A 27,949-nucleotide genomic window follows, 5' to 3' on the forward strand; every position below is an offset into this window, starting at 1 on the left:
CGTTTCCGTATTTCTAAAAATATATTTAGAGTTGATTTAGTTATGAGAAATTTAAGTGTTGAAATATTTTATTAAATTCTTATAATCGGTTTAGTAGTAATATTTTGGTAAGTAGGCTTGCCTTGTAACACGATAGGCGCCATCACGACCAGGGTCAGATTTAGGGTCGTGACAACAAAGCTCCTACATATATATGTGTGTGTTTGTTTGGTCGGCAAAACCCTTGGATCGGTTTCAAACCGACTCTTAAATGTCATCAAGAGCAGCCACCATCCGTTTGATGGTGGTCGGCGATGGACATTTTAATGGAACATTTAAAAAAAATTCCTTTTTTTTTCGCTGGATTAGTTTCTTAAGAAAAACTGACCAAAAGAATTCCAGATAAAAAAAATTGTCAAAGACTGATATAAAACTTCTTTCAAATAAGTAAAAAAATTGATTTCATCCAAAATAATCATTAACTGATTTACTCAAAAACAACGGTAAAATATTTATACACTAGCACAAATTTTTATTCTAAATCAGCGTATTAGAAAATTTTAGGCAGCCTAATTGCACATAGTACACACAAAAATATAGACACGTAGTTCTTAGATTCACTCAGAGTAATAGAGCTATTCTAACATATTTTTCGAACTAGAAAACCAGCCTATGGCTCTAATACCAATGTAGGAACGCGTTAATCTAAATACATTAGATTAGTTTGTAAATCGAAAAACAAAAACTTACTTGTTCTTCATAAAGCGGAAGCGAAAACGAATTGAATCGCAGCTGAAATTATTAGTTGGCGGTGGTTGCCACGGTGTGTTGGAGCAACCCTCAATAGTACACACAAAAATATAGACACATAGTTCTTAGATTCACTCAGAGTAATAGATTTATTCTAACATATTTTTCGGACTAGAAAACCAGCCTATGGCTCTGATACCAATGAAGGAACATGTTAATCTAAATACATTAAATTAGTTTGTAAATCGTAAAACGAGAACTTACTTGTTCTTCGTAAAGCGGAAGCGAAAACGGATTGAACCGCGGCTGGAATTACTAATCGGCGATGGTTGTCACGGTGTGTTGGAGCAACCCTCAATTCCACAGTCTAAACCCTTATTTGGATTGAGAGAGACAAAGAGCGCGTGGAAGAATACTGGTTAGAGTCACCTTTTTGTGTACACACTAAGTATACTTATATAGGGAATATTAGGGTTAACTAATAACCATATTGAGCCTTAGAGCACTCCTTATGGGTGAACCCAATATTTCCTACATCATTAAATACGATAAATTATTAACTTAGAACCGAATAACTTAAAAGATTTAGATTTCATTAGCTTCCAATTTGCTTTGTGCAAGTATTATTCCCTGAGAATTGAGATGATAGAAATCTCCACCTTTTCTAATTTTCTATTTTCTTAAAGGAAATACAATTAGTAGGAAGACTAGCTTTATTTTTGACAGTTAATTTGCTTTGATATCACTTTAGGTAATATTGTATTTTTAACTAAAGTGCCATTTAAGGACCTCGTTATTATCATATCATGTCCTGCGTAAAGATTGGACACTTCTGATTATATTAAACCGTGAAATCTGATGGTGGTAAAGCATTGGAACATCTTAAACATATATATCTTCATTGGATTCTTTGTCTAAAGCCAAATATAAATATGTTTACCCGAAAAATTGGATAGAGTTAAATTTGTGTATGGTTCTAAGGATATGTGATATAATTTGATACAAATCATTATGAGAATAGTGAGAAGAAGAATGAATAAGATAATGGAAAATAAGCACAAGGGATATCTTTCAATATGAGAAGAAATCTTTTGTTTCAATCTGCCTCTGCTTACAATCCATCCCCCCTTTATAGTAGAGGGATCCTACTTTATATACAATAATAAAAAATACGTAGTGGAGAGCTCATGATGTATTGTATTTTTCCTACTTCCAGCCAGGATTCTCTCCCTTAGTGCGGTTGTAACGGCCTTGTCTGTGAGCTTCGATACTGACTCGAACTCGATATTGGGTCGAGCAATTGGCCTTGACTCGAGCTCGATCCTGACTCGGAGTCTTGATATTCGGGGTGGGTATTGGTCGGTCTGTGCATCTCCGAAAACCTTTTGCCTCGAGATTCGATTTGGTCATGGGTCCGATAATGATACCGAACTGATCCTTGATCGGACTTGGAGCTCGAATCCTGAAACCCCTTTCTTCGGACCTCGACCTGACCTTACGTAGATACATTTCAATCGAAGTATTGTCGTCTCGATCAGTTCGTACGACTGATTCAAAGGGTTCTGACCGTACACAAAACATTAGATAACAAAGTTGCTAAAATTGCCCCAATTGTTCTGCATAATAATACCACAGGGTAATGCTAAAATTGCCCCAATTGTTCTGCATAATAATACGACAGGGTAATGACAATTTACGAAGAAGACGATCCAATTAAATTTCTATGTGGGGGTGTACGCAGATCGGGTTGGTTCGAATTATTCAATGATCAAATCAAATTAATGGTGTTGGGTTTTTAAATTTATAAACCAAACCAATAAAGTCGGGTATTTTAATCTCGGATTTTTCAGGTTTTGTTCCGGTAAATTCTTCATAGCATAAAATATATAACTAATGCTCCAAATATTTCTTAAGTCCTAGTAAAATACAACTATATAATGTATTTTTCAAGAAACTAACACAATAATATGAGATAAGTCATAGCATTATACTAAAATATTCAATAATAAAGATAAAATAATAAAATTATATAAAACAAATATTGCTAATTAATAAGCCATAAAAATATTAACATAATCTAAAAATACTAGATAGGTCATGCTAAAATAAGTATAGCTAACAAGTACTAATATTAATTACATAACTAAGCACTAGAGAAAAAGATAAACTAAGTTATGCATTTTCATTATAAACCAATGTAAAATTAAAATAATTATCCGACACTATTGTCATTCTTAGTATTGAATTGAATTTCTTTTGTTAGCATTAGTATTGATTTGAACTTTGTTTGAGTTACTATAATATTTATGGGCTTTAAAATTTATTAACCATTTAAGAATGCTAAGTGTAAATTTGAAATAATACGTTAAAATATAAAACTGTGAAAAAGTTAAAGAAATATTTATAAATTACATTACAATAAATATTTATATGTATAAAATATTTTTAAAAATTATATAAATGTACTATTGGGTTGAGTTGGTTTCGATTTGACTTTTTTCAGTTAAAACCAAACCAAACCAATTATGGTCGGGTTTTATTTTTCAATACCAAACCAAATCACATCGGGTTTTTTTCGATTTGACTCGGATTATTGATTTGGTACGATTTGTTCGATTTTCTTTGTACACCCCTACGACCACGTGTATGCCCAAGATGATGCTGAATCAACTAATTGTTTGCTGGAGGCTATTCAACTCTTTCTTCTTGCTGTAGATAATTTGTCTCATGGCCAAACAACAGAGAAGACATTAGTGAATTCTTCAGTCTAATTTCATGGTTGTGTTGGGTTAAAAGGGTCCCCTTTTGTAACTTGCTCGTGTTCTTTTTCTTTAGATTTTAGCCTACAGACAAGCCGACTGGAACCGGGTTCTTAGAACTATACAGTAATTTGATGGAATTTCACATCTCATATGGATGGCTTCGGCAATCTTTACCCGTTGAGTTAGGTTCAGGGTTCATTCTTATCATGGTATCAGACTATTAACTATTGGAAAAAATAATAATCTCGTCCACAAATAATATCCACGGAAAATAATAATAATACAAGAGAGTAACAATAACAACAAATCTTTTAACGGGATAAAATAAAATACCCGAGTGGAGCAATATTACCACTATAATATTACAACTTAGTAGTGTCAAGAGACTACTACAATTTCGAAATAAATAACACTCTTTATTTTAAAATATATCACTATAATAATACTGTCACTCACTATTTATCACACAGACAACAATCTGTGGATTACTCTCACTGCTCTGCTTTCTTCTTAGCTTCTCTTTGTTTTTGGTGTATTTAACAGAGAGGAAAACATCTCTATTTATAGGCAAAGTTATCAACCTCGCAGCCAATTAAATTGATTGGTTCTTTGCAATTTGCATCGTCCACGCATTATTTTGGTTACAATTTGTAACCTTTTTCCAGCCGCCCTTATTGGCAACTTGCTTATCTTTTCTTTCTTTTTAATTTGGAGCTGGTCCCACAAATCTCTCCTTTAATTTTGATTTTTTTTCTTCATTCCAATTCTTGATCTCAATTTGTGAAAATCTTCAAACTTCAAGGGCTTTGTAAAGATATCCGCAACTTGATCATGAGATTTCACATATTTGAGCTCGACTTCCTTCTTGGCAATGCATTCTCTGATGAAGTGATACCTTGTGTGTATATGCTTGCTTCGATCATGATACACCGGATTCTTCGTGAGTGCATGTGCGGATTTATTGTCAATACAAATCTCTGTAACTTTAATTTGTGATAAATTAAGCTCCTTCAACAATCTTCTCAGCCAAATAGCATGACATGTACAAGATGTTGCTGCTATATATTTAGCTTCACAAGTCGAGAGAGTAACAATGGATTTTTTCTTTGAACTCCAAGAAATAATAGAATCACCCAAGAAAAATACAAAACCAGTTGTGCTTTTTCTATCATCAATATCTACCGCATAATCACTATCACAAAATCCCATAAGGTTGAAATCACTAGAACAAGAATAAAATAGCCCAAAGTCGATCGTACCTTTTAGGTAACGAAGAATTCTTCTAGTGACTTTCAAATGGGTGGGGGTAGGAGCTTCCATAAAGTGACTTACTACTCTAACTGCAAAGAGTATATCTGGCCTGGTACAAGTCAAGTACCTCAAACTTCCCACAAGACTTTTAAAAAATGTGGGATCCACATTTTCTCCTTCATCAAACTTGGACAATTTTGTCCCACTCTCCATCAGTGTGTTCACGGAATTGCAATCGAGCATGTTGAACTTCTTCAAGATCTCCTTCTTATAGCTTTCTTGAGAGATGAAAATTTTATCCTCCATCTGCTTCACTTCTAGGCCCAGGTAGTATGACATGAGCCTTACGTCTGTTATCTCGAACTCACGGGACATATCTTTCTTAAAAGTTTCAAACAAAATTGGGTTATTACTTGTGAAAATAAGATCATCAACATAAAGACAAACAAGCAAGATATCTCTATTAGTATGAACTTTAAGGTAAAGAACATATTCATGGAGACAACGAGTAAACCCATTATCTTGAAAATAATTGACGATGCAACTATTCCATGCTCGTGGGGCTTGCTTCAATCCATATAAAGCTTTCTTCAACTGCAACACTTTATCTTCATGGTTTTTAAACATGAAACCCAATGGTTATTCAACATAGACTTCTTCTTCAAGATAACCATTCAAAAAGGTTGACTTGACATCTAGTTGATGGATCTTCCAATTCATTTGCGCCGCCAAAGAGATCAGCAAACGAATCGTCTCCATACAGGCAACAGGTGCATAAACTTCTTCATAGTCAATGCCTTGCCTTTTTTTGTAGCCTTTAGCCACAAGTCGTGCCTTGTATCTCTCCATATCTCCATCAATATTCTTCTTTACCTTGTATACCCGCTTTATTCGAATTGCACGATGACCCTTGGGAAGAGTTGTTAACTCCCAAGTATTGTTCTTCTCTATTGACTCGATATCCTCCTCCATGGCTTGTCTCCACCTTTTGTCTGTAACAGCTTTATCAAAGTTCATTGGTTCACTATCAGCAAAGATATAATATAAAAAATCAAACTTAGTAACTTCTTTTGTGCCATCATAGAGCTCTTGAATGCTCCTTGTCCGTTGCGGTTGCTCATTTGAACTTTGTTGAGAAGAAGGAAATGCAACAGTGGTTGGCGAAGGAGGTAGAGTTGTATCTTGCACAAGCTCCATGGTCTCTGGTTCTTCTTCATCGCCAAAGTATGGTAGAAAATCATATGAAGTTTCTTCCTGAGCTTCCCAATTCCATGCTAATTCTTCATCAAATTCAACATCACGACTCACCACTATTTTGCCGCTACTTGGGTTGTATAGCTGGTAGCCTTTTGAACTCATATCATAGCCAACAAACACATGCTTGACACTTCGATCGTCAAGCTTCGCTCTCCCTTGATGTGGCACATGAGCATAGGCTATGCTCCCAAAGATTCTCAAGTGCTTGACACTTAGCTTTCTTCCACTCCATGCTTCTTGAGGGGTTTGATCTCTAACATTATTTGTTGGAGATCTGTTGTTTAAATAAACTGCACAAGATACAGCTTCTGCCCAAAATTCCTTGGGCATATTTTTAGCTTTTAACATACATTTAGCCATATTAAGAATCGTTTAGTTCTTTCTCTTTGCAACTCTATTTTCCTGGGGTGAATAAGGTACCGTAAGAAGGCGACGAATTTCATGAGATTGACAAAAGTTATTAAATTATTTTGAAGTAAATTCTCCTCCTCTATCAGACCTTAAAGCTTTTATTTCATAGTCACTTTCTTTTTCTACAAGTACTTTGAAATTTTTAAAGGCAACAAATACTTCAGATTTTTGGTTCAAGAAATAAACCCAAGTCTTTCTACTAAAGTGTTACACCCCATGTTTTTACGTAAAAGTACGTCATAAGTAAATTGATAAAAGCTCGGAAATGAGATATTACATCCCGCATTTTCGTACGTTAAAGTTTCGTCGTAAGTTAATCGACGTAAGTTCGTGAATAGATTATTTTGAGATTATAAGCATTATACTATTTCAAACAAGTAATAAGTAAATTCATGAAGGTGAGAGGGTAAGCGGATCGAAGGAAATGAGTTTCGTCGAAGTTTGACATTTTGGGATAAAATACGGCCCAAGCTAAAATACCCGGTATTTATGGACTAGTACCATACAAGGTAACATATGGCCATGATAGTAAGGTGTATTAAAAGTGAGTAGTATTATAAATAATTTGAGATAATTCTTAATTATGTGGATAATTAGTTAATTATTAGATTAGTGGAATATTAATAATTTAATTAAGGAAAAGGGGGTGAATTATTTGGATAAGATTAAGGGCCACCAACGTGGCAGCCCATGAGTTGGATAAAAGACCTAAAATATGACTCATAAATTAGGTTGAAAGGTGGCATAAGTTGGACATTGTTTGGCCTAGTCATACTTATCAAAGTGGGGCCACACCACCAAGACATAAAGACTTCTCTAAGTCACAAAATGTAGATACTTATATCTTTTAAGTGATGGATGAGTTTCAGCAAGAAAATCCATAAAAGATAGTGATCTAATTCACACAAAGTGGAGATGCTTGCATCAAAATCTCCAAGAATCGAATTTTCAACAAAGGAATTAGTATGAAGTTAGACTGCGTAATAACAATGGGATTTGCAATTCTAACAGAGCACGGTACAATTTTTCTCAAAAATATCATACAGATTTTTTCCTACTTCAATTCGCCGTCACGTGTTTTCGCACAAGACGTGTGTAAAAGGGATTGTCAAGAGAATCAGTTCAGGTATGTTAAGGCTATCCCTTTTTCTTTTTGGCATGCTCCAAATAATATAAATAAAACGAGCAAAGTATGCAACTTTCATAAATGTCTTTATTCATAGAAATACTAGGGGTGTCTATATTCTTGATTTCCCATGTGAATTATTATTATATCTTCTATTCATGGGTCTTAGAAAAATACGTAATTGATAAAGTTTATCCGAAAGGCATATTGATTTTTATGACATCCCGAGAAATCTTATTAACGTAATTCTTATGCATTTCATGCATTTATACAAGTACATTGACCCATGACCAGATGGCGTTATATACGCGTATATTATATGTATATGGGATATGGAAAAAGGTTATGGCGTTATATACGCACCACCACCTGATCAGCTGGTATACGTTGATATTTGCCCACAATGGCCGAGATGATATGATGGGATGTCCTCAGAGGCTTAATGATGTTATGAACGCATATACCCATGCATGGTATGACATTTATACCTATATGCATGACATTACAAGTATTAAATATTTCACAGAGCTATTCAGACATACATGTCGAGTCTTTTACTCCATGTTGTTCTCATGTCTATTGTTTACTGATTTTCATCCCTTACATACTCGGTACATTATTTGTACTGACGTCCCTTTGTCTGGGGACGCTGCGTTTCATGCCCGCAGGTCCCGATAGACAGGTCAAGAGTCCTCCAAGTAGGCTATCAGCTTAGCGGAAGATGTTGGTGCGCTCCATTTGCTTCGGAGTTGCTTGTTTGGTCAGTATAATTTAGACGTGTATTGTTTGGTATGGCGGGGCTCTGTCCCGAACTTTATGACAATTATGTATTCTTAGAAGCTTGTAGACAGATGTCATGTATACGGATACTTGTACGGCCTTGTCGGCCTATGTTTTAAGTATATAATGGATCACATTGGTCTTATAGGTTCGTATGTCTTATGTATAAGTTGGTATTTCATGTTGTATTCAACTTATCTCACGGCAGCCTCTCCGGCTCAGTTATCTATGATAGTATGATATAAAGAAATATATTATGTTGGTACCCGGTTGAGTAAGGTACCAGGTGTTCGTCGCGGCCCATCTGTTTGGGTCGTGACAAAAGTAGTATCAGAGTAGTTCTGTCCTAGGGAGTCTACCAGCCATGTCTAGTAGAGTCTTGTTTATGGGTGTGTTGTGCACTACACTTATAAGCATGAGGCTACAGGGCATTTAGGACAATCACTCTTTCTTCTTACTCTTAGATCGTATGGTAGAGCTCAGTTATAAGAACTCAATTTTCTAAGCTCTAACTTATCCATAATACGACGATGCCTACATCCAGAAAGACGGTTAGTAAGAGATATAGCTGTGGAAGAATTGAGTCAGAGGAGCTCGATTTTTGCACCATGCTTATGATGAATAAATATGAGATATTCAGCAGATCATGTGTGTACTAAGATGTGTAAGCTTCTGGAAAGGAGCCCTAAGGCATGAATATCTATCCACTTATTTGGTAAAAAAAAAAAAAGCAACGAGAGATTCAGAAAGCAGATATAAGTGTCACGACCCAAAATCCAAAAAGGTCGTGATGGCGCCGGACACCATTGTCAGGCAAGCCAACCATAATCAATTAACTTAATTACCTATTTTAATATTTTAGAAATAAAAATTTCTTCAATGAAATTGTAAAGATAAAATTCATAGAGTAAATGATAAATATTTTTAGCAACTAAATTTCTAAACAATTCACAACCATTCCCAAAACCCGGTGTCACAAGTGCATGAGCATTTACTAGGGAATTAAAAATAAAATACAGCACCTGTCCAGAATACAAATTAGACAGGAAAATATAATAACTCTGAAGGAGACTCTGTTAGCTGCGGATCGTCATATAGAATGCAGCTCACCTATGTCCCCACAATTATTAACCATACCTCTGCGCCCACAAGGCCGCTATACATATATGTACCTGCACAATAAAATATGCAGCAAGTGCAGTATGAGTACGAAAATAACGTGTACCCACTAAGTATCAAGCCTAATCTCGAAGTGGTAGAAATGAGATAGCCGACTTTGACGCTCACTATGGGTCAATAATAATAATTGGAATAATTATAATTATTCAAATCAACATGATTCACAGAGTTAACAATAATTTTATTCAATTAGAAGAAATAATAAAAACCCTTCAAATGCAACAATTTCCAATCTATTAATTAAATCATTCAATTTCAATAAAACTTTCAATTTATGAAATAGCTTTACAAGCTGCAATTCAATTTTAATAAATTTTCAATTTATCAATTAGTCTCATTTACATGAATAACAATAATTCCTTAACAAGCAGGAATAATAATTCATCAAATTCCAAAGATTTTCAATTTATTAATTAGCTTCACAAGCTGCAATAAATTATTAAGGTATCGTGTGATTATTATTATTAAGCATAATTTCTACTGAGAACGTACAGCCCGATCTAGAGTATCGTGTACACTACCGAGGGACGTGCGACACGATCCATAGATGCATCTATCCTGCCGAGGAATCCGGCCCGCTCCACAAGAAAGGAGGACATTTTTCTTATATACCTCCGGGAATGAGAGTGTGTTTATTATAAGATAAATTCGAGAGGAAGAACAATTTCTTTTAACAATTAATTAATTTAAACAGAAAATTAAGCATATGATATTTTCATCATTTAATATCTTTATCTAACAATTCACAATATATTCATATATATATCAATTAATATTAATTAAACAAAGAATATAATTTACACAAGTAATTCATGCTTTGAGTCCTAAACTACACGGACTTTAGCATTAATAGTAGCTACGCATAGACTCTCATCACCTCGTGCGTACGTAGCCCCCGCAATTAGCAATAATTATTCAATTTAATCCATATGGGGTAATTTTTCCCTCACAAGATTAAACAAGAGATTTACCTCGTCTCAAAGTCCATTTTCCGATTACCACGTCGCGTTAAATACATAATTTGGTGCCGAAAAATCCGAAGCTATCCAAATATTACACAAAATAATTAATACATATTCAATGATTCGAAATTTATCTATTAAATAAATTACCTTATCCAAAATGGTAAAATTCCTAAAATTCACCCCGGGCCTACGTGCTCGGATTCTTGAAATTTTTGGATAAAAACGTTACCCATAATCTCAAGAACTTAAATATATAATTTCTATCCAATTCCATAACTATTTACGTGGTTAAAATCTCATTTTTATAAAAATCTAGGTTTTTCATCTAAATCTTTGATTTCTAGGATTTACTAGTTATAATCAACTTATAATCTATGTATTTAACTCATGTTACGTAGAAATTACTTACCTCAAAGTGCTAGGTGAAAACCCTCTTCCAAAAGCTCCAAGAATCGCCCAAGAGATGAAAGAAAAGTGAGATAAATGGCCTAAGTCGCGCATTAAATAAGCTGGGCACAGGTCTCTGATGTCGCATTTGCGACACCAGGTTCACAAATGCGAGGGTCGCAAATGCGACACAACTCTCGCAAATGCGAAGCTTGGCTTTCAGTTGTTGGGGTCGCAAATGCGACCAAGGAGTCGCAAATGCGAACTCTGCTGGGATCGCAAATGCATCAAATGTGTCACAAATGCGAACACTGCCTAGGTCGGGCTTCTTCGCAATTGTGAAGCCCTTCTCGCAAATGCGAGATTCGCATTTGCGAACAATTTCTCGCATTTGCGAGACCTACAACAACTGCCAAGAAACACCAGAAAACTGATGTATTTCCATTCCTTCCGAACGTTCGAAACTCACCCGAGCCCTTGGGGCTCCACACCAACTATCCACACAATTCTAATAACCTCATACAAACTAGATCGAGCGATCAAAATCCGGAAATAACATCAAAAACCAAGAATCGGACGCCAAAACGCATGAATTGACTTATGAATTCAAAAACTTGTAAAAAGACTTCTGCTCGTCCGATTCCTATCAAATCAACTCAGATTGACCACAAATTTTGCACATAATTCATAAATGACATAACGGAGAAATAAAAATTTTTGGAACTGTATTCCGACTCCGGTATCAAAAAGTTAACTCCCCGGTCAAACTTCCAAACTTAATTTCTTGTTTTAGCCATTTCAAGCCTAATTTTACTACAGACTTCCAAATAAAATTATGATCACACTCCTAAGTCCAAAATCACCATACGGAGCTGTTGGAATCATAAAAATTCTATTCCGGAGTTTTTTGCACATAATTCGACATCCGGTCACTATTTAAACTTAAATTATTTAATTGCTTCATCAAAATTCCATATCTCGGGCTAGGGACCTCGGAATTTGATTCCGGGCATACGCCCGAGTCCAAAATCATGATACGGACCTACCTAAATTGTCAAAATACTGATCTGATTCCGTTTGCTCAAACTGTTGACCAAAATCAAACTTGGCCTTTTAATGCCAGCTTAAGGAACCAAGTGTTCCGATTTCAACCCAAACACTTCCAAATCCCGAACCAACCATCCCCACAAGTCATAAATCATTTAAAGAATATACGGGAAGTTTTATTTAGGGGAACGGGGTTCTAAAAGTCAAAACGACGGGTTGGGTCGTTATATTCTCTCCCACTTAAATATGCATTCGTACTCAAACGTGCTAAGGAGTGTTTCGGAGTTATCCAAAATCATTGTTTAACACTCCGAGCACCTACTCGTGCTACCACATCCAATTAAGCACATTAGCTCGAGCCAATTTGAAGACTCTCCCCTTTATTTAGGCGATTAAGCCTTAGAGCCCAATTCTAACATCCAGAATTCTCCACCATGCATGTTTCCAACCTACGAACACTGTATCAATCACTACACGATGCACCAATATAGAGTTGCATACCTTGGTTGAATTTAGACCATGCACTGCACCATTCACATGATCATAATATCATCCCCCGATAACAATAGCCGAAATTCCACGAATCTGATGTTCACAACACACCTCATGATACATATAATTCCTGTTCCAACTCTTGAATTGCTTCCACGATGGAAGAAATGTGTAGAAATTCATAACCAATTGCTGAGTCAACAAATTATTGAGTTTCTCCTTTTCACAAGAACCATTGCCTCATTATGGACCAAATAATGGTATTTGCTCTTTATTATACTTCATATAATCTGATCGTACTTATCCCGGATCCAATAATCTCGTCTCACTTAGTATAAGCTGCTCAGGCAATAAGCCACCTCAGGCATGACAAAAAGTCTCATATGACGCCACAATGAGCTAATAAGCTACGGACTCGATTGCAATACATAAGGAAAACAGACTATGCAAAGGATTACTCAACTCACGTGACTAATTAAACAAATAAAAAGGTGTCATGAACCTTCCCCAAAAAATGGAACACAAAACACACAAAATAAAATATAGGGAACTGTACTCAACATCACACTGTTGCAGCGTACAATCCGATCCATACATGATATTGTTGCGGCGTGCAACCCGATCCAAACAACATATCCGTGGCGGCGTGCCACCCGATCTGCACAAAAAGAATCTATAAGAAAATACTCACCGAGCTAGAATGCTCATTACTACAAAATATCTGAATATCGGACACAAGCACACTCAGTGCATAATATCATCCCTGGAAGGACCGACAGCGCCATACGCTACAAAATTCAAGCACGACTAACGTGTGATATATGATCTTAATCTCGAGAGCCATCCGGCTCACATGGCACCATCTCTACGCGGAACCTCAACATATAAGAAATTTATCAAGCCGTTTCGCAACTCACACAGCACAATATAGTATTACATAAAATAACCGACGACGAAACGACATCCAACGTCCGAATACTCCTCCATAGGGAGCGCTTATGCTGAAATGAACACATCCGGCCTGATATAGAGCCCATATTCATATTCAAATCCATCCACAGACCTCAAGTTGATTCTGATCGCATCGTACTAGGCTAATAACCTTTCAAGGATCCATAATAACCCTTTTTCCCATAACATACAAGAATAGCCATCATAACCGGAACAATACTTCCACAGTCCACAACCAAATAAATCGAGCGCCCTCCAGGCATAAAGTCTCGAATCAGCGATACTACCACAATCTTTATACTTGGTTTCAATCTTCACCCAATCAAGTGACTACATGTCACTCTTACATAATCTTTCCATGAGACACGCTCCCACGACCTTCCACACCAGGTAACAAGTCTGCACATCCATACTACCGGTTACACTAATGTTGTAAAGCATATCAACAACAACAATAACCCAGTATAATCCCACTAGTGGGGTCTGGGGAGGGTAGTGTATGCGCAGACCTTACCCCTACCCTGGGGTAGAGAGGCTATTTCCGATAGACCCTCGGCTTCATCCCTCCAAGAACTCCCCACCTTGCTCTTGGGGTGACTCGAACTCACAACCTTTTGGTTGGAAGTGGAAGGTGCTTGCCACTAGAGCAACCCACTCTTGTCGTAAAGCATATCAAGAATCCACAAATCAATACACAAGGTCTCTTACACCTGACATCGACCTTAGATGATGCCGAAAATAATACCACCTTACTTTAAACATCTAAATCCTTTCCCTGCTCATCCGAGCTCATGACATCCTTGTCAACACCGAACTGAAATCTTGAATCCTCAACTTTCGAATCCCATGCTACTTAGTGCACTTAACCACGCCAACGCGCAGGAGTACAAGAATTCCATCATAACTCCCGAACCACTAATAGAATAAACACTTTATCATATAGAAACCTTCTACTTAACTTATTTCAAGAGAACCATTGCAACACCTGACTGAATTTCTATATCCACAGAAAATACCGGCCTCAAGTAGTGGTCTACACCACCATAACTCTTCTGGGATCCCTCTACACATAACATGCTATAATACTTGAATTCCTCCAAATAAAATCAATTACAACTGCCGTCAAGCCTCACACGTACCCACATATCACATGCATAATTCAATGCGTTGAAGGAACTGATCATTGCCACCATCACGCTGATTCAACCATTGTTAGTCGATCCGCCTTTTCTCAATTTATTCTCAACATGCCTTGGAAATAATAATAGCTCCATTCATTATATCATGAACTCAAATCCATACTCATCCCGAGTGACCTTATTTCACGAGACCACGCTATTTCAAAACCCACTAATTATCTCATATCCCTTCTTGTGCGCACTTTTTACATCTTCAACAGGTACACCCACTCTGATACTTCTTTTATGAATCCGAAGTTATTTTCTTCCATTTCTCTAATGATACACCACAACCTGAAGATACGCAGAGTACTCCAAGCCCCGTTTCATAATCTGCTGCAAAAGCTCGATACTCAACTATACTATAGACTCGAGATCCTTAGACACTACGCTTTAAATTTTTGAATCCACTAGGACCGTTATTGGGAGTCACTTGCTCTGACTTGTTCCCAAACATGATCAATTCCAAGGCCCTGCTAGCATATGGACACTTTATCAAGGAAACATACGACTGTTTTACTTTCATGTGCATTACATCTGCACGAAACATAAACTCTGAGCCTTCTAAAAACTTAATATGAATTGATAAGGCCAAATATGACACACATTCCCCAAATACTTTGCTCAAATTACCACTGATTTTTTCTTTCCTTAGTTGTAATGACCCACCAATACACCGATAATCAGAAACCGCACAAGTTGACACTACGCAATCCAATCATAGACGGTGGGGCTGTCCCACTTAGCTTGAAGCTACAATTATAATTTGGAATCCACCGAGATTCTTTCTTCATTGTTGACATGATTCTGCACACGCAACTCGCCAAAATTTTCTCAAAATACTTCTATTAGCCTTTAATAAATACTCCGAACCACTAGCCTCATTTACACATTAAATCTCTTACCGGGTAGCAAGTAGAATTCTTCGCAAAAGCTTCGTAAACACCACGCGACCGCTAATCTGCTTACAGGAGATAACCCACATGTGGAAATTACATGCTGACATATTCCAACGTCGCTGCACTGGTGCAATTACTACGAAATCAGTAGATCATCCTGAGTCCAAGCTCATTCACCAGCTGCATCAGTCCGTTCACTCCTCATGGACATCAGCTAAAGGTGCGACAATACATTCCAATCCAAAGTCATGTTGTATCCTTCTTCATATCAAGAAACTCTCTCCTTTCATACCAAATCTTCTACAATATAGCAGCCAATATTCCATATTAAGCCCGTAGACCTAGTCACTGTCTACCATGAATCCCAAATCACTCCAAACTTTCCTCAAGCCGTGTAGTCATCCTACCACGTAACCCATATGCTACTTTGCCACTCTCCCACTTTGGTCAACCATCTCCTTTAAGCAACTACTCTGCTTCTGTTTCTTACACATAGCCTTTTCGGAACCTAACCACCGCAAGGCACCTTCCACATATCCTTTCTCATCCTTCGCTGCCCAGTTGTTGCCTTACTAAATATCTGTCTCTGTAGCACTTGAACCAATAGCTCGTTACTTGCTTTAAACCTTTCTGACTATCATCCTTCTCGATACATCAATACTAGAAACGTTGCTTCGATCCTGAATCACTGCATACCACGATCTCTAATGACTGCTTCCCCTATACCAATTCCTAACACTCCATTTTGAAGGCGGGTTGAAGAAAATCATAACACCGGCGAACCTTAACGCATTTTACAAGGCGATGACACTACATCAAAATTGAGAATTCTACCATACTCAAAAATTTCAAGCTTCGTTACTCCATCAACCCCAAACCTGAACATTCATAGTCCGATTGCCTTTTCTCCGCTGGAATTAAAACATGGAACCTATGAATCATGTACTGAGAGAAACCTTCTTTCAAATAATTTACTGCCCTAACACATAGACAGGCATTTTACCATTACATAAACACTATGCGATAACAACGCATGAATCGTCATAACAATCAATGTCAAATCTCAAAACCTTAGGTAGTATTGATACTGAACTGAAACGATAGAGCGGCCTTCTGCAAGGCGACGACAATATCCCAATTAATTACACAGGGAGAAGCATCTCGCACTACATCTGTAGTACCATTAAAAATTTCCTCGATTCCCAATTTATAACAAGAGCTTCACGTCGCATAAGATTGAATAGGAAGGAGAAGTAGGCATAAGCATCAAAGGAATCGAATCGCACGATGAGGAATCAAAAAGGGAAGTATTCCTAACAGCCATGTAGCCTCTCGAAGATAAGCACAGACGTCTTCGTACCGATCCGCAAGACTCTACTAGACTTGCTCATGATTCGTGAGACCTAAGTGAACCTAGTGCTCTGATACCATGTTGTCACGACCCAAAATCCAAAAAAGGTCGTGATGGCACCGGACACCACTGTCAGGAAAGCCAACCATAATCAATTAACTTAATTACCCATTTTAGTATTTTAGAAAAAAAGATTTCTTCAATTAAATTGTAAAGATAAAACTCATAGAGCAAATGATAAATATTTTTAGCAACTAAATTTCTAAACAATTCACAACCATTCCCAAAATCCGGTGTCATAAGTGCATGAGTATTTACTAGAGAAAATAAAATAAAATAAAATACAGCATCTGTCCAGAATACAAATTAGACAGGAAAATATAATAACTCTGAAGGAGACTCTGTTAGCTGCGGATCGTCATATACAATACAGCTCACCTATGTCCCCACAATTATTAACCACACCTCTATGCCCACAAGGCCGCTATACATATATGTACCTGTACAATAAAATATGCAGCAAATGCAGTATGAGTACGAAAACAACCTGTACCCAATAAGTATCAAGCCTAATCTCGAAGTGGTAGAGACGAGATAGCCAACTTTCACGCTCACTATGAGTCAATAATAATAATTGAAATAATTATAATTATTCAAATCAGCATGATTCACAGAGTTAACAATAATTTTATTCAATTAGCAGAAATAATAAAAATCCTTCAAATGCAACAATTTCCAATCTATTAATTAAATCATTCAATTTCAATAAAACTTCCAATTTATCAAATACCTTTACAAGCTGCAATTCAATTTCAATAAATTTTTAATTTATCAATTAGTCTCATTTATAGGAATAACAATAATTCCTTAACAAGCAGGAATAATAATTCATCAAATTCCAAAGATTTTCAATTTATCAATTAGCTTCACAAGCTGCAATAAACTATTAAGGTACCGTGTGATTATTATTATTAATCATGATTTCTGCCGAGGACGTACGGCCCGATCCAGAGTGTTATGTACACTACCGAGCGACGTACGACACGATCCATAGATGCATCTATCCTGCCGAGGAGTCCGGCCCGATCCACAAGAAAGGAGGACATTTTTCTTATGTACCTCCGGGAATGAGAGTGTAATTATTATAAGATAAATTCGAGAGGAAGAACAATTTCTTTTTAATATTAATTAATTTAAACAGAAAATCAAGCATATGAGATTTTCATCCTTTAATATCTTTATCTAACAATTCACAATATATTCATGTATATCAATTAATATTAATTAAACAAAAAATATAATTTACACAAGTAATTCATGCTTTGAGTCCTAAACTACCCGGACTTTAGCATTAATAGTAGCTACGCACGGACTCTCGACATCTCGTGCGTACGTAGCCCCCGCAATTAACAACAATTATTCAATTTAATCCATATGGGGTAATTTTTCCCTCACAAGATTAGACAAGAGACTTACCTCGTCTCAAAGTTCACTTTCCGATTACCACGTTGCGTTAAATGCATAATTTGGTGCCGAAAAATCCAAAGCTATCCAAATATTATACAAAATAATTAATACATGTTCAATGATTCAAAATTTATCTATTAAATAAATTACCTTATTCAAAATGGTAAAATTCTTAAAATTCACCCCGGGCCCACGTGCTCGAATTCTTGAAATCTTCGGATGAAAACGTTACCCATAATCTCAAGAATTTAAATATATAATTTCTACCCAATTTCATAACTATTTACGTGATTAAAGTCTCATTTTTATAAAAATCTAGGTTTTTCATCTAAATTTTTGATTTCTAGGATTTACTAGTTATAATCTACTTATAATATATGTAGTTAAGTCATGTTATGTAGGAATTACTTACCTCAAAGTGCTAGGTGAAAACTCTCTTCCAAAAGCTCCAAGAATCGCCCAAGAGATAAAAGAAAAGTGAGATAAATGGCCTAAGTCACACTTTAAATGAGCTGGGCACAGGCCTCTGATATAGTATTTGCGACACCAGGTTCGCAAATGCGAGGGTCGCAAATGCGACATAACTCTCGCAAATGCGAAGCTTGGCCTTCAGCTGCAGGGGTCACAAATGCGAGCTCTGTTTGGATCGCAAATGCATCAAATATGTCGCAAATGCGAACACTGCCTAGGTCGGGCTTCTTCGCAATTGCGAAGCCCTTCTCGCAAATGCAAACCGAATTTCTCGCATTTGCGAGACCTGCAACTGCTGCCAAGAAACACCAGAAAACTGATGTATTTTCATTCCTTGCTAACGTCCGAAACTCACCCGAGCCCTCGGGGCTCTACACCAACTATCCACACGATTCAAATAACCTCATACAAACTCGCTCGAGCATTCAAAATCCGGAAATAACATCAAAAATCAAGAATCGAATGCCAAAACGCATGAATTGACTTATGAATTCAAAAACTTCTAAAAAGACTTCTGCTAGTCCGATTCCTATCAAATCAACTCGGATTGACCTCAAATTTTGCACACAAGTCATAAATAACATAACGGAGCTACAAAAATTTTTGGAACTGTATTCTGACTCCGGTATCAAAAAGTCAACTCCCCAGTCAAACTTCCAAACTTAAATTCTTATTTTAGCTATTTCAAGCCTAATTTCACTACAGACTTCTAAATAAAATTTTGATCACGCTATTAAATCCACAATCATCATACGGATCTGTTAGAATCATAAAAATTCTATTCTGGGGTCGTTTGCACATAAGTCGACATCCGGTCACTATTTGAACTTAAATTTTTTAATTGTTTCATCAAAATTCCATATCTCGGGCTAGGGATCTCAGAATTTGATTCTGGGCATACTCCCAAATCCCAAATCACGATACGGACCTACCGAAGCTGTCAAAATACTGATCCGAGTCCGTTTGCTGAAAATATTGACCAAAGTCAAAGTTGACCTTTTAAAGCCAACTTAAGGAACCAAGTGTTCCGATTTCAACCCAAGATGAAAAGGGAGCTAACATATATGATTTAAGAGAAGGACGGGATATCAGGATCCGGCTGGGGTTAGAGTAACCCAGAATGGTGGATGGATTGTTTGCATTGGTTAACATTTCCAAAGGGTAGTGCAAATGTGCTAATAGATCTCCTTGTGAGACACCCAGATAGTGCACTCCAAAATAGTGCAGCTTAATATGAGTACTACAAAGATAGGCACTGGAAGCCTTGAAAGGATAAATATTACCTTAGTTTGGCTCCTATCCCTAGTAGTGAAAAAATATTAGGCAACCCAAAGAGCCAGTAGATGGAGTAAGGGGAACTAAAAAGCAAAAGAATGCCTTGTTCGAGTTTTCAGAATAAAGTGATGGACAGAGATGTTGGCAGGGAAATAAAAAGAGAGTTAATGAAGCATTATGAGTAAGATATGATACATGGATGACAACGGTAAATCAAAAAGATGACAGTATTACAGAGTCTATAGTCAAGTGAAGGAAAAGACGAGAGGTGACATGCCCTAAGGCAACAAAAGAGTAAAGGCCATAAAGTCATATCCTCATTTCGAGAAATAAGTTCGTGACACCATCGCGACTACCGGAAGGAAAAGTTAGACCCCAGAACAACAGAAATTAGTATGGGCTGGTGAACAAGATAAACTAAACATGAATTAGGGATTGAGTGATTGGATAATAGTCGGCATCATGAGAATTTCAGATTTCGTTCTGGCGATAATAGAGTGGACAGAAGAAGATTCATGAGAAATTCAGAGAATGGTCATTCAGGAAGACGCTTCCCTAAAGCAAGCAGTGTGAGCAAAGTTAAGCTTAAGGGACTGTATGTGCCAGTTATACTAAGTGACACCCTCACAAGTAAGGAATTTTGTTATCCTTGGTACAAAAGGATTGCCGCAAGGCGAGTAAGGGTCATCGATGATGTGAAAAGATGCCAAAGATGAAGAGGTAAAACATTTATAGGTATATCATTGTAGCACTAAATTTTAGTACTCCCCTAAAGGGGGAATATGGCATGATATGCCATTAAGCCAGAATTAAGCGGCTCTAGTAACTATGGAATGGTAAAGGAAGAATGCGATAAAATTGAGAAAGGGATGAGATTGCACTCATTCAAATCCTACAAATATGGTATGATTCCAGAACATTATGCAAGCACGACGTCAAGGAGAGGAAGTAAGGGTTCCTACCCGAGATATTATTGATAGATAAGGAACCAGTGTGAACGTAAGTTAAGACAAAGGAAATAACCCAAGAAAGATTACGCGGAATATTGATATGAGAATGGGCCAACGAGTAGTTAGTAGTTGATTCAGGAAGAGCCTAGTTATGGCTAAACAAGAGGACACAGACAAATCAACAGATTGTGCAAGACAAATATAGTGAACCCTAACATGGGAAATTCAGTCTCGCAGATATGACATCGTGATCCTTGAGATATATTCAGATAGGAGTTGGGGTAGTTAAAGGTAAATGAAAGAGAATGCCACTGGGAAGACAATCAAAATATTAGTTCAGAAGCAACCCTACAAGCACAAGGGCGTGGAAATAAGTAACTACGGATAATTATAGACGGGGAAGAACATCAAAAAATTCCGTCAAGTATGCGATGTGATAAGCTTGTAACTTTACAAGATCCAAAAGGTTTCCCTAAATACTACAACGAAAGACTAGCTGAGGAAATAAAGAAGAAGGCTTTAACCTAAGCATAGTGACTAAAGGAAGTGGCACCTAGCGTGGCTAATGAGCGGGAAATGAAACCAAAAGTAATATTCGAGACCATATGAATTGCACAAAATCCCGACATGCATAGTAACTACGATAAGCTAAGTATGCACGCAACAAGGGGGAAGAAAGACCAGGAAAAGTAATTGCTTACGTTTAAAGAAAGCTGAGATGGAACGAAAGGGATTATTCGATCAATGATCCAGAGTTAGTTACGTTATGAACACACCCAATATTTCGGAGTATTATCCATGCAGCATGTATGTTGACAATCATACAGTTGTAGAAGACTCTGGTATAAGTTAGAAGAAAGAATTGAGTCCATGTCATTGAATTATTAGATGATGGTATCACGAATATTCCATAGCATCTATGAAAGGCTAAAGTAATAACTAACACCATGAGCCACAGATCAGAAGATAACTTAAGCCTACATAAAGGCTGATCAGAAAGAAGAGGAAACTAAAGAGTTACATCAACAAAGTAAATCAGGAGTCTGATTATTGGACTCAGAAACTTATAGAAACCATGATTGAGAACATAGCAGAGTCACTCTTAATATCAGAGGTACAAGAGAGATAGTACAACAACCATATTCTATAATGTCTTTACGAGAAAGCGAGTTAGAAGAGTACCATGCTCATAAGAAGTCAGTAGGAAGCTCCAACTGGATTGTGTATGCACTAGAGGTGCAAGTATTATAATAGAGCTTCAAGTTGTGGATGTAAATTATACCTATGTGGAAGGAAGGTCGTGAAAGAAATAAAAAATATGATGCGAGATTTTAAGGCAAGTATGGTAAAGCGACAAGGTTTTAGGAAAACAGGAGCAAGGATAAGAAAGGGCGAGTGAGAAGGTGACGAGAATGGATAAGTCCTCTGGATTAAGCCCGTAAAAACAAGAGAGCTGATGGTTTCTATAAGTTATAGAAAGCTCAGTATAGCCTGAATGAACTCAAAGAAGTCTAAGACTAATGGCATTTAGAAGAGATGGAATGCCGCCCTGATAGTGCAATGAGGGTGTAATTATGATAGATAAAGGATGACGATTGGGCCTTCGATTGAGTAATGATTTGAAGAGGATTTCATGAATTGTACGGGATTAAAATACCCACGTAAGTGAATCACATTGGGATGCTACAAAATACGGTTATTTAAGAACATTATCGCCGCTAAGTGGATCAGGAAAATCACTTCAAATATTCCTCGATGCAACGTAATCCCTAGTGACAAGGTATTACGTAAGAAGTTTCAAGTTATTCGTGGTATATTGTAGAAAAATATTGAGTTGAATCAATAATGGATGGACAAAAGTCACAAAGTATGAGATGAGATTAGGCCGCCATTCTTAAGATGAATAGTAATGAGGAAGCATTAAAGAACTTAGATTTATACATATGGGATAAGCAACGAAAGTAACCTGGAGTTTGGTAGCAGACCTCAGTAATGATAAATCGAAGTAAGAGTTATGGTATAGTATGACCTACCTAGATGCAGTAAAGTCATACGAATGGATAACCGGGTCTATGAAATAAGATATAGCAATATTCGAAAATTCAACAAAGTACCGAGAAGAGAACTTCAGTGTACTTATAGATGCCCAGAGGGACATCTTATCAAGCTATGTATATGTTTAAAAAGTGAGGCCTAGAGATTGGATAAAAGCCGGAGGGAAAAGAAGAGAAGAATCGCATAGGCGCACTTACAAGGTCAGAGTCATACAAGCTGCATGATAGAAGGTAACAACAGTTACGAGATTGGAAGGATTCCGACCACAAGTCGTAGTATGAGAAAGAGGTCTAAAGGGGGGGATGCCCTAGACTTTGGGATTATTCACAGAACTATTTCCTAGATGGCAAGAAGAGTACTAAAGTATTCAGAAGACATAAGTTATGAAAATGATAAGTGCATCAGTCAACATTTGAGGACGAATGTTCCAAAAGGAGGAATGATGTTACACCCCATGTTTTCGTACGTAAAAGTACGCCATAAGTAAATTGATGAAAGCTCGGAAATGAGATATTACATCCCGCATTTTCGTACGTTAAAGTTTGGTCGTAAGTTAATTGACGTAAGTTCGTGAATGGGATTATTTTGAGATTATAAGCATTATGCTATTTCAAACAAGTGATAAGTAAATTCGTGAAGGTGAGAGGGTAAGCAAATCGAAGGAAATGAGTTTCGTCTAAGTTTGACATTTTGGGATAAAATACGGCCCGAGCTAAAATACCCGGTATTTATGGACTAATACCATACAAGGTACCATATGGCCATGATAGTAAGGTGTATAAGGTGTGTTAAAAGTGAGTAGTATTATAAGTAATTTGAGATAATTCTTAATTATGCAGGTAATTAATTAATTATTAGATTAGTGAGGGATTAATAATTTAATTAAGGAAAAGGGGGTGAATTATTTGGATAAGATTAAGGGCCACCAACGTGGCAGCCCATGAGTTGGATAAAAGACCTAAAATATGACTCTTAAATTAGGTTAAAAAGTGTCTTAAGTTGGACATTGTTTGGCCTAGTCATACTTATCAAAGTAGGGCCCACACCACCAAGACATGCAGACTTCTCTAAGTCACAAAATGTAAACACTTATATCTTTTAAGTGATGGATGAGTTTCAGCAAGAATATCCATAAAAGATAGTGATCTAATTCACACAGAATGGAGATGCTTGCATCAAAATCTCCAAGAATCGGATCTTCAACAAAGGAATTAGTATGAAGTTAGACTGCGTAATAGCAACGGGATTTGCAATTATAAGAGAGCACGGTACAATCTTTCTCAAGAATATCATACAGATTTTTCAATACTTCAATCCGTCGTCATGTGTTTTCGCACAAGACGTGTGTTAAAGGGATTATCAAGAGAATCGGCTCAGGTATGTTAAGACTATCCCTTCTTTCTTTTTAGCATGCTCCAAATAATATAAATGAAACTAGCAAAATACGCAACTTTTATAAATGACTCTATTCATAGAAATACTAGGGGTGTCTATATTCTTGATTCCCCATGTGAATTATTATTATATCTTCTATTCATGGGTCTCAGAAAAATACGTAATTGATAAAGTTTATCCGAAAAGCATATTGATTTTTATGACATTTCGAGAAATCTTATTAATGTAATTTTTATGCATTTCATGAATTTATACATATACATTGACCCATGACCAGATGGCGTTATATACGCATATATTATATGTATATGGGATATGGAAAAAGGTTATGGCGTTATATACGCACCACCACCTGATCAGTTGGTATACGTTGATATTTGCCCTCAGTGGCCGAGATGATATGATGGGATGCCCTCAGAGGTTTGATGATGTTATGAACGCATATACCCATGCATGGTATGACATTTATACGCATATGCATGAAATTACAAGTATTAAATGTTTCACAGAGCTATTCAGACATATACGTCGAGTCTTTTACTCCATGTTTTTCTCATGTCTATTGTTTACTGATTTTCATCCCTTACATACTCGATACATTATTTGCACTGATGTCCCTTTGTCTGGGGACGCTGCGTTTCATGCTCGCAGGTCCCGATAGACAGGTCGAGAGTCCTCCAAGTAGGTTATCAGCTTAGCGGAAGATGTTGGTGCGCTCCATTTGCTTCGGAGTTGCTTGTTTGGTCAGTATGATTTAGACGTGTATTGTTTGGTATGGCGGGGCTCTGTCCCGACCTTTATGATAATTATGTATTCTTAGAGGCTTGTAGACAGATGTCATATATACGGATACTTGTACGGCCTTATCGGCCTATGTTTTAAGTATATAATGGATCACATTGGTCTTATAGGCTCGTATGTCTTATGTATAAGTTAGTATTTCATGTTGTATTCAACTTATCTCACAGCAACATCTCCGGCTTAGTTATCTATAATAGTATGATATGAAGAGATACATTATGTTGGTACTCAGTTGAGTAAGGTACCGGGTGCCCTTCGCGGCCCATCGGTCTGGGTCGTGACATAAAGACATCAATGAAGAGTAGAAAGTATTTACTTTTACCAAAGGAAGGTGGATTGATTTGCCCATACACATCAATGTGAACAAGTTAGAGCGGTTTGGTTGATCTTAACATGGACTCCTTTGGAAAACTCCTCCTTGCATGTTTTCCAAGAAGACAAGCTTCACACAATTGATTGGGATGGTTGATTGATAGTATCCCACGCACCATATTCTTTTCTCCCATTGATTTGAGCGCTTTAAAATACAAGTTCCCAAATCGCATGTGCCAATACCATGATTCATCTTGCACATTGGCCTTCAAATACTTTGAATCAATTGTTTTTAGATTTAGAGAAAATAATCTATTTTTTCCATATGCACTTTAGCAATTAGAATTCCACCTGAATCTCTAAGCCAAAGATGCATATTTTTCATGTGGATGTCATATTCCTTTTCAAGAAGTTGGCCAAACTCAAAATATTACTTTTAAATTTTGGCACATAATAAACATCTTGAATTATCTTGTGACTATCATCTTTACATGAGATCAGAATCGTACCTATCCCTTCGATTTGAATCTTTGAGGCATCTCCAAAGGACACATTATCTCTCACCGTGTTATTGATCTCCACAAATTTCTCTTTGCTTTCACACATATGATTGCTTGCTCCATTGTCCAAATACCACGAGTTGCAATCATCCTTGTCTTCTTTCTTGAGTGCCATCAACAACGTTGACTCATATTCTTCTTTCTTATTGTCAACAAGGTTAGCTTTTTTCTCAATATTGCTACGACATTCCCAAGAGTAATAGCCAAATTTATGACAATTATAATACTTAATTTTTGTTTTGTCATACCTTTGTCTATTATTTTCTTGGTAGTAGCCACGTCTTCTTCCTCCTCTATGTCCACGACCACAACCTCTGAATATCTGGTGGATTTTAACTTCATTATTGAAGTTGTTACCGTTACTTCTTCCTCTTCCATGACTGCCACGGCCTCGTCCCCGTCCATTCCCTCGATAGCTCTTTTCACCTCCATAATCCTTCAAGGATACCTGAGTTTTAAGAAGTTGCTCCAATGGCACTTCTTGTCTCATTTTGATCTTTTCTTCGTGTGCCTGTAAAGAGCCCTCCAAGTGCTCTACGATCATAGAGTCTAAATCTTTAGACTCCTCAATAGCACACACCACAAAATCAAATTTAGGTGTTAAAGTGCGAAGAATATTTTCTACCACACGGACATCTTCTTTGTCCTCCCCATATCTTTTTAGTTGATTTACAACAGCCTTCACTTTTGAACAATAATCCGAAATGCATTCGGATTCTTTCATTTTTAAAACTTCAAAATCAGCCCTTAGAGTTTAAAGTTTTACCTTCCTCACCTTGTCAACTCCTTGAAGAAAATTTTATAAAATCTCTCAAGCTTCCTTTGAGGTGGTAGCATCTGCCACCTTCTCAAACATGGCATCATCCAAACATTGGTGGATTAGCGTGAGGGCTTGTTGATCCTTCTTCCTCGTCTTTGCGAAGATCTCTTTTTCATTTTGAGGTAGAGTTTCCTTATTATCGGGTTTTGCATACCCTCTGTCTACAATTTCCCATATATCTTGAGAGCCAAGAATGGCTTTCATACATAGATACCATTTCTCATAATTATTTTTTGTGAGACGGGGATACTGAAAAGACAGCATACCATTATTTGCCATGGCTCTGATACCACGTTGTTGGAAAAAATAATAATCCCGCCCAGAAATAATATTCACGAAAAATAATAATAACACAAGAGAGTAACAATAACACCAAATCTTTTAACGGGGTAAAATACAATACCCGAGTAGAGCAATATTACCATTATAATATTACAACTTAGTAGTGTCAAGAGACTACTACAACTTCGAAAGAAATAATACTCTTTATTTTAAAATACCTCACTATAATAATATTGTCACTCACTATTTATCTCACAGACAACAATCTGTAGATTACTCTCACTGATTTATTTTTTTCTTAGCTTCTCTTTGTTTTTGGTGTATTTAATAAAGAGGAAAGCATCTCTATTTATAGGTAAAGTTGTCAACCTCTCAGCTAATTAAATTGATTGGTTCTTTGCAATTTGCATTGTCCACACATTATTTTGGTTGCAATTTGCAACCTTTTTCCAGCCGCCCTCGTTGGCAACTTGCTTATCTTTTCTTTCTTTTTAATTTGGGGTTGGTCCCACATCAATGCCAGACTCACCCATATTGGACTCTATGATAGATTGTTCACACTTTAGTTGGCAGGTTTGGGCGTGCGGGAGGTTCTGAAATCCCACATCGAAGATAAATGAATTTCTTGGACTTGTTATATGGCTCAAGCATTTCTCGCTATTTGAGTTAGTTGTTAGGCCAAGGTCCATTCTTATTCTAATTCAATTTGGTTTTGACAGGTGTTAAAACTACAAAAAATCAAAGATTCTTCTTCTTTTTATATAATTCTTATGTAGATGAATGTGAATCCACTTTC

The 27,949-nt window shown here is 36.8% G+C and overlaps 1 protein-coding gene across 1 annotated transcript; it reads right to left on the reverse strand.

The window, feature by feature from the left end:
* Window positions 1-5,381: 5,381 nt before the first annotated feature.
* Window positions 5,382-26,775, reverse strand: LOC138895343 (uncharacterized). The gene is made up of 2 exons (XM_070180022.1): window positions 26,001-26,775; window positions 5,382-6,154 (listed from the first exon to the last, which is right to left on the reverse strand). The coding sequence occupies exons 1-2, from the start codon at window positions 26,773-26,775 to the stop codon at window positions 5,382-5,384; spliced, it is 1,548 nt and encodes a 515-aa protein (XP_070036123.1).
* Window positions 26,776-27,949: the final 1,174 nt, after the last annotated feature.

The sequence above is a fragment of the Nicotiana tomentosiformis genome, chromosome 7, assembly GCF_000390325.3.
Source record: "Nicotiana tomentosiformis chromosome 7, ASM39032v3, whole genome shotgun sequence".
Taxonomy (NCBI): domain Eukaryota; kingdom Viridiplantae; phylum Streptophyta; class Magnoliopsida; order Solanales; family Solanaceae; genus Nicotiana; species Nicotiana tomentosiformis.

Coding starts and splice junctions, on each gene's coding strand:
- LOC138895343 (XM_070180022.1), bottom strand. CDS start 26,775: ATGAAAGAATCCGAATGCATTTCGGATTATTGTTCAAAAGTGAAGGCT. Junction 6,155..26,000: donor GATTCAAATCGAAGGGATAG/GTACGATTCTGA, acceptor TGCCACATCAAG/GGAGAGCGAAGCTTGACGAT.